Source organism: Didymella exigua, assembly GCF_010094145.1.
Source record: "Didymella exigua CBS 183.55 unplaced genomic scaffold M421scaffold_13, whole genome shotgun sequence".
In the NCBI taxonomy this organism is placed as follows: domain Eukaryota; kingdom Fungi; phylum Ascomycota; class Dothideomycetes; order Pleosporales; family Didymellaceae; genus Didymella; species Didymella exigua.
In genome coordinates, this window is record NW_022984787.1 from 850,472 (window position 1) to 858,975 (window position 8,504).

At 49.9% G+C, this 8,504-nt stretch overlaps 2 protein-coding genes across 2 annotated transcripts; one reads left to right on the plus strand and one right to left on the minus strand.

Annotated features, from left to right (window-relative positions):
• The first annotated feature begins 2,787 nt into the window (after positions 1-2,787).
• Positions 2,788-7,983, plus strand: M421DRAFT_420688 (copper radical oxidase). Its single transcript, XM_033592569.1, has 7 exons — positions 2,788-3,100; positions 3,176-3,295; positions 3,346-3,701; positions 3,751-4,884; positions 4,934-5,304; positions 5,355-5,693; positions 5,746-7,983. Exons 1-7 carry the CDS (start codon positions 2,955-2,957, stop codon positions 7,492-7,494), a joined length of 4,215 nt encoding a protein of 1,404 aa, XP_033449043.1. The 5' UTR covers positions 2,788-2,954; the 3' UTR covers positions 7,495-7,983.
• Positions 7,984-8,017: 34 nt separating this feature from the next.
• M421DRAFT_62439 (uncharacterized protein) lies at positions 8,018-8,212 on the minus strand (the record flags this gene model as incomplete). Its single annotated transcript, XM_033595967.1, has 1 exon — positions 8,018-8,212. A coding segment is annotated over one exon (195 nt), but the record flags the coding sequence as incomplete, so codon positions are not given.
• Positions 8,213-8,504: the final 292 nt, after the last annotated feature.

Here is an 8,504-nt window from a genome sequence, read left to right on the forward strand (position 1 = left end):
GGAAGACTAAAGACAGTGTAGTAGGGCAACTAGGAGTAGACTAGTATTATCTAGGGTATTAACGCAAAGGGCTGGTCTATCCCACCCTTTATTATCTTCTCTAGCAAGCACTACCTCTCTGCCTAGTATAAAGAGCCTAGTATACCTAATAACTAGGTTTCTAATATCTCTAATAATAGTTAGACAAATAATAAGCTTAGAGTAAAGTAGTTTAAGCACTTTAATAAGCATATAAAGGCGCACACTGTTAGTAGCTATTAGCTGCTTGTCCTAGACAGCCACAAGAGCCACAACTTAGTTAAATTCTACTAGTACTGTGAGGAGCACAAGATTATTACTCTATGCATGCCTCCACACTTATCGCACTTGCTACAGCCACTTAACGTAGGATGTTTCTCCCTATTAAAGAAGGCCTATGGCTGCCAAGCTAAGAGGCTAATGCGCAGCAAGATCACGCGCATCACTAAACTTGAATTCTTGCTAACGTACTCCACAAGCGAGCTGGCCACCCAAGCGAGCTGGCCACCTTTGCCAAGACTACACCGAACTTCACTCTCCCTGTAATGCCTCAACGCAACAACGTAAAAAAGCCTTTAAATAAAACAGATATACAGCTTGCCCTTTAGGCTATCTAGCAAGACACAACACTAAGCGTGCAACACACTGCAGCAATATACTAGGTCTCTTAAAGCACCCTAGGCACGCGCCTTACTAGAACCTCTTCATAACGCAATTGCAAGCCTAACATGATAAGGATGACTAGTACTAAGGAGGAGGTGATTGTCTAGCATGTATTGAAGCTAGACAAGCGAGGATACCCACCCTAGCTTGCTGATGTGGAGGATATGGCCAATTCTCTGCTTGCTGAGCGCCACCAGCCCTACGTTGGCAAGAACTAGGCTGCCAACTTTTTAAAACATTAGCTAGAGCTTAAAGTTAAATTTAATTGTAAGTATAACTATAAGAGAGCTCTTTGTAAGTATAACTATAAGAGAGCTCTGTGTAAGGATCCTAAGGTGATTAGAGACTAGTTCTAACTAGTAGAGAATACTAAAGCTAAGTATAATATATAAGATAAAGACACCTACAACTTTAATAAGTCTAGCTTTATAATAGGCGTTATATTAACAGGAGCTATTGTTACAGACACCATCGCCGGAGGTAGCATCCTGGCTCTGGACGGCCGTAGCCGAAGAAGAATGCGCGGATATCTGTGACCTTAGGAGGGATATCCTGAATGTACTGCAGATACTCAGGTAGACCAGGTAGGTCATCGCCAATCCAACGCAGACCCTTGCCATCAACTTGTTTCCAGGACATGCCCACTCGAAACAGCGCAGCGCCTTGACAAAAGCATGCGACACGACATTGCGATCTATTTGGGATTTCTATTCAAGCCTCCAGCACCTTCCTTGGGCCCAAGAAGTTCTGCTTAGCCGCGGTCGCCACAAGACCTCGCGATCCTGCAAATTCTCCGCTAATGCTGAACGGGAGGGTTTAGGAGATACAAACTCACATCTTACCCTTCGCTCTCGCTCGCATGTGCCCAGCCCAGCCAGCAGCGAGAACAGAGTTGAGGCGGAGATTAGTGGCTTGGAGTATCTCCGAAGGGTTCCGACGCTGTGGTGGCTAGTCGAACAATGGCGGAGATCGAGAGCAACTCCGTTCAGCCGCACTGCGATGATCGCCGCTCAGCATCAATGACCTCGATCTGCAGCATTAGCTGCACACGACATTCATTGATTGTTAATTTGGTGCTGACATCTGCATCAGCTCTACATACCTGGTCCCATGGCTCAATTCCATACGTGGGTGTCACATGCGACGTTGGACTGGGATACTCTACCAGAAAAAGCGCCCGTTGGATCCAACTATCGAATGTTGCCAGTAGTGTGGGGGGTACCTATTCTCCGAACGAAGGGTTCGCTGCTACGGTCTGAGCTCTATCATTAGGCTGAGCAAGCAAAGATTGTTACTTGAGTAGAGTCGAGAACATACTTCAGCAGGTAATACTGAAGTCCGCACAATTGAGCTACTCAACATAGTTATTGACAGCATGCTATAGATACGGCAAATGAGAAGGCCGCAGTGACGAGCAGGCTGCATAATCTTGCATTTGACGCACAAAACAGAGCTTCACTTCTGCTTATCGAGATGTTGTGCAAAAATGTGCCCCTTTGAAGAAAAGCAGCCTGCAATTTCCACATTGAAACGAGCCCACGCCTTCCTATTTGAGCCCCTAGAGCCGTTCTTGGAATCGTAGGATCCAGCCGGGATTGGCATAGCCTTCTCACTGGGCACAAATCGTTATCGTCTGACGATCTACCGAGCCGCCGCTAGGGCCTTACAGATCTGCGACTTATCAGATATAGTATCGCGCAATAATACATTCAGCATGTACATACTCTGACCGGCTATCCCTGCGCTTATCTGGCCCTTGAATAGGGAGGTACCCACGGTTTAATCGGGGCGCGGTTAGGAAATTCAAAATTGTCTCAGGCCGTGTCAAAATGAATACCTAAGGCATCGCGAGCTTGGTATTTGTCTGGGTGGAGGCGTCGCTCGCCAAGCCTGATGGTCTAGAATGGTCTCCATACGAGGTGATCACTGCTGCGCGGTGATAGCGATGTGCATGAGGTCAATATATTCAGATAGTGATTGGATGCAGTAAGCCCGATCGTATTCAATGGCTGATGCAGTCAGCCACAAGGGCTTAGGCATTTACGCAGAGCTTGATATCTTTTTTGTCAGGCACAGTGGCTTGCGAGCTGAGCCAGCCTTCGTGGAGTCAGTCATGGGCCCTTAGCTCAGATTATTAAGGTCAGGAGTCGATCAGACGAGAGGGGCGATTCGTGATCATTCAAAGACTGTCAACCAGCAGCTCAAGCTATACATAATATCTCCTTCCTTCTTTCTTTCATCCAATGTCTCCGTCGACGACTATTATGCCCATCATGGGTTCTTTCATCCAGTCACTTAGCGCCACAACCCTGTGTCTATCACTTCTCCTCACAGGTTCAAATGCTAATTTGATCGAACGCCAAGCTTTCAGTCCTCCTTCTACCTTACCGGGTGGTTGGTCGTACAAAGGATGTTACACGTACGATCTCCATTGCCTTTCAAATGCTGCCGTGTCATACCTTGGCTCTGGAATCCATGACTGACCAACGATTAGGGACGCAGTTGGACAAAGATCCCTAAGAGCTTCAACATTTGCAAGTAGTAGCCAGAGTGCCGACGAGTGTATCGACTACTGTGCCACCTCAGGGTACAGTTTAGCCGGTACCGAGTACAGGTAATTTCTGATATAAAGATGATGGCTAAAGCTGTGCTAATTGGTTGTAGCAACGAGTGTTACTGCGCCAATTCGATCAGTGGTCCTGGTGGCCCTGCTCCAAATGACGAAGGCTGCAACATGGCATGCTCAGGTGTGCCAGGTGAGGCATGTGGTGGACCTGATCGCTTGTCTTTGTATGAACGCACAGTCACGGCTCCAGCTCAGTCCAGCGCGATTAGCATTGATGATGGCGCTGAATGGGTGTGGGCTTCCCGCGGTTGTTACTCTGACCTCACCTATGCACGTATCCTGTCGACGGGAGTAAGCGTGCAGGGCGGTGGCCAAAACAACAGCGCCCAAAGCTGTACAAGTGAATGCCAGCGACAGAATTTCCGACATGCTGGTACCGAGTACGCCGCAGAATGTAAGATTTCTTCGTGAGCTCCGACACCAAAGGCTAATACCGCTGGCAGGCTTCTGTGGCAACACGCTCAACAACGGCCATGTTCCCCAGGATGAAGGCTGCACAATGAGATGTACGGGGAACAGCAGGCAATTTTGCGGTGGCCCTGACCGGATCAACATCTATGAATTTGTTCAGAGACCAAAGATAACTTCGAACTCAAGCTCCACGCCAATCCGGTCGTCAACACCGACACCAACGCCGACACCGGGATATTCGTCAACTATTGCTTCATTTTCATCGGTACCTGACGCTCAAAGCTCTCCAGCAAGCTCTACTACTGGGTCCCAGAGTACAATGACGAGCTCTCCGACGAGCTCAGCTTCTTCAAACACTCATATTACGTCTTCTAATTCAAAGTCTTCTGACCACGCTGATGCAACTTCGACTACCAATGCCTTCAGCACTTCTTTATCTTCGCACATAGATGCTCCGACATCTTCAACCATCGAGTCCTACTCAGCTTCGACCATTGAATCGCATTCAAGCTCTTCTGCTCCTTTAACGGCTTCTTCATCACCGTCTTCGTATCTGCACAGCAACAGCGCCAGCAACTACAGTTCAACCGCACCCTACAATGCGAGCTCGAAGTATACAGCAAACCTGAATTCTACAACCCCGGAAGTTCACATCACTTCAACCACGATACTGTCCACTGCCACTGCATCTGTAGCCCTCTCGTCAACAATCTCGGAACATGTCACTGCCACGACAACAGCACCCCTCCCACAAAACTCAACTCAGTTGCACACTTCAGATACCCCCATTACTACCATTACCTCTGCGTCTCTTTCGTCGATTATCCTTAACGCTACCACGACTTCGCCTTTTGCACAAAACCCGACGTCCACTGCGTTTAATGAGTCTACTACGGCATCCCCAACCGACTCTTCGACACTACTTATTTCGCTCAACGCTGCCAGCACCGCCTCTATCACACAGAACTACACTTCCAGCGTCACACCGACTCCAACGCCAGAACTAAAGGTAGGTTGGTTCTATGAGGGATGCTATGTTGATGGACCAGGTCCACGCACACTCCCCAATGGTGCTGGTGTACAAGGTGGTATGACGAATCAGAAGTGCTGCGACGCCTGTCAAACAGGAGGTTATATCTTTGCCGGTACGGAGTACGCTGGTGAATGTAAGTGTCTCATTGATTCCTTCATCGCAATGGCTAAGATCATCTCCAGGTTTCTGCGGCAACACACTGCAGGGTGTCGGAGCCCCTGCACCGAATGGTGAGGCCCAGTGTGACATGGCATGTAATGGTAACTCAACTGAGATGTGTGGCGGCCCCAACCGTCTATCTCTCTTCCGCTACTATAAAGGTGACGAGCCACCGGTCTCGTCGACTACCATAGTCTCGTCTTCTTCGACTGCTGCGCCTATTCCCACCGGTCTGCCAGAGGATTTCGAATACAAAGGATGCTACGTCGACGGTCCGGGTTACCGTGTAATGCAGAACCAACAGCCTGATGTTCAGCAGATGACCATTGCTTCCTGCGCTGGCCGTTGCTCTAGCCTTGGTTACACTGTCGCTGGAATGGAGTATCACACACAGGTATGCCCTACTTCCGCCTTCTAACACTCTAGTGTCTAATCCGCCATCAGTGCTTCTGCGATAACGCATTGCGCATGAGTGCACCTCTCGCTGACAATGATAACCAATGCAACACACCATGTGGCGGAAACTCGGCCCAGATGTGTGGTGGCGGTGATCGCTTGACTGTCTACTCCAGCCAGAAGGTACTCAAGATCTTCAAAAAGCCAGTCCCAACCCCAAAAGTCGGCAACTGGACATACCAAGGCTGCGCCACAAGCAATGGGGGCCAATGGGACAAGCCTCTGCCGTGGAAGCTATTCAACGAGACGGGTAATAACCCAGAGTGGTGCCTCAGCACGTGCCAGAAGTACGGTTATATGGCCGCTGGTATGGAGTATGGAGTGGAGGTAAGAAATACCCTGATAGAAGACGGGAAGCACGGTCTAATTTGTTTCCAAGTGCTACTGCGGCGATGTTGATCACATGGTCGCCAAGGGATCTGTGCCAGCTCCCGAGTCAGAGTGCAATACCCCATGCCCAGGCGACGAGGAATCAATCTGTGGCCAGGGTAACCGCCTCACTTGGTATAAGTACACCGAAGGAGATCCACTGTATGTATTCCGCTACCCACAAGGTAACGAGGCCGGACGATACGAATTCCTTGTGGGAGGGCCCGTGATTCCCCTCATCTCTATCCCTCTCATCAATGGCAAGGTTACTTTTCTGGAGAAGAATGGAACCAACCTCAATGGCACTGGCTCTTACGAACTCGACCCCTCCATTGATGGCGGTCACGACATCTACCATTCCATTCGCGAAGTATACGGCTTGAAGACGGATGTTTTCTGTTCTGCTAGTGTAACGATGCCTGATCGCGCAGGACGCGTTATCAACATCGGTGGCTGGTCTGGAGACTCTTTGTTCGGTGTCCGCATGTACACACCAAATGGCCAGTTGGGCACCAACAGTACCAGTGAGTGGCAAGAGAACTTCCAGCAGCTCAGCCTACAAACCACGCGCTGGTATCCAACAGCCCTGGTCATGCCCAACGGATCGATGCTCATCGTTGGAGGCGAGAACGGTTCCAATGGTCCTCCGGTCCCGAACATGGAGATCCTCCCTCGTGTTGGCCCACTTAAGCATGCCCAGTTCTTGCTTGATACAGACCCGAACAATCTGTATCCCTTCTTGGCAATTCTACCATCTGGAGGCATATTCGTTCAGTATTATAACGAAGGCCGCATTCTTGATGAGCGATCTCTTGATACGGTCAAGATCTTGCCAAAGGCTCCAACAGCTGTAAACGATGATAATGGCGGTCGTACCTATCCTCTGGAAGGCAGCATGGTCCTTTTACCACAGAAATTCCCATATACAGAGAATCTCGAAGTACTTGTTTGTGGAGGTAGCGGAGCAGGCTGGGGTCTCGACAACTGTATCACGACCAAGCCTGACGATGTCAGCCCTGAATGGACCATCGAGCGCATGCCGTCTCGACGTGTCCTGACGTGCATGACCACTCTGCCTGATGGTACTTTCATGATCATGAACGGCGCAGAAGAGGGCGTCGCGGGCTTTGGTCTCGCAGATGTGTCGAACTTAAATGCGGTCCTCTACGACTCCAGGAAACCGAAGCACCAGCGCATGAGCATTCTGGGTAACACCACCATCCCGCGCATGTACCACTCCGAGGCTGTTCTGATGGACGATGGTCGTGTTCTCGTCTCTGGCTCCGATCCTGAGGATGACAAGCACCCACAGGAGTACCGTCTGGAGGTTTATCTTCCTCCCTATCTGACTTCTGGCAAGGCTCGCCCTGCGTTCACCATCGAGCACAACGACTGGATCAACGGCGCAGAATACCAATTCACTGTGACTGCAGGAAGCCCGAACATCAGTGTCTCTTTACTCGGTTCGGAAGCCAGCACCCACGGAAACACGATGGGAGCGCGTATTCTCGAGCCCCATGTCCGATGCGATTCGTGGCCTGTATGCACGGTCGGCGCGCCTCCAGGCCCGTACGTCGCGCCACCTGGCTGGTACCGCATGTTTGTTCTCGATGAGAGCATTCCTTCAGTCGCATCGTGGGTCCGTATTGGTGGCGACCCAGCTAGCCTGGGCGACTGGCCGAACACTCCGGACTTCCTACCCCTGCCTGGTGTTGGGCCTGTGAAGGACACGAGTGCTTCGAAAACGTTCCGCGCTTGATTCAAGCAAGACAAATTAACTGACACTTTTTCATATCTTTTAAGTTAATCGTAATCTCAAGAAGCGAGCTTGAGCACGAGCTCGGATGGTTCTGGGCTTATTATCGTTTTCAAAATGTTGCACCCCCCACGTGATTGCGGGGAATTCCCGCGCACGGACGTTCGACGCAGGCAAGAAGAGAGATATCCGGAACAGGTGTGAATCCGCTACGAGGCATGTAGGAGTGCTAGGATGATAAGAACACTAGGATATATTCTCTATACCTATAGGTAGGCTGGCGGATGGGTATGCTCTAAAGTCCTGTTTGGGTACCCCCCCTAATTTAGCTATTACTAGGCCAATATAGGCGAATAAGGGCCCGTTCCAAATAGAATTACAGGTAGTTTATGTGGTTTCTCCTTAACGTGCTTCACAAGCGAGCGGCGCACCCAAGCGAGCGGCGCACTTTCTCGAGCGCAGCGCACGCACCGCGACGTAGTGCAACACCATCACAAATTCCTATAATATACGTAACAGGATAATATTATTTATAAGCATCGCTATTATCTATATCCTCTATTTCTACCTTGCAGGTGTGGGAGTTATGCCTAATCTTGCTGCAACAGCTGCAGCGCCTCTCTGCGCGCACCCTCTTCGCAGGTGTCTTGCTATCCTCACAACTACTACCCTCCTTTTTAGTAATTAAGTTAGATACCTTACTAACTGTTAGGGTCTCCTCTGCGTGTATGTACTGCCTCTTACAGGTCTTACGCTTTGTAAGCGTGTTAACAGCGTCTTAAAGGTGGCCTATTTCCTCCTGCACTAACACTATATTATAAGCTATCTACTAAGCGCCTTTACTTAGCTGCTTAACCTGCTCATCTAATAAACTTGCTAGAGACCCCTGATAGTTTTATATGCAATTTCAAATTAGCGTGGATTGCGCCTCTATCTCGCGGGCGTTGCGCGGTGTTTGCGCCTCCCAGGCAACAGTGCCTGGTGCAGGTGGCGTTGGCGTGCGCAGCTGTACA

Coding starts and splice junctions, on each gene's coding strand:
- M421DRAFT_420688 (XM_033592569.1), top strand. CDS start 2,955: ATGGGTTCTTTCATCCAGTCACTTAGCGCCACAACCCTGTGTCTATCA. Junction 3,101..3,175: donor TCGTACAAAGGATGTTACAC/GTACGATCTCCA, acceptor ACCAACGATTAG/GGACGCAGTTGGACAAAGAT. Junction 5,694..5,745: donor GTATGGAGTATGGAGTGGAG/GTAAGAAATACC, acceptor TTTGTTTCCAAG/TGCTACTGCGGCGATGTTGA.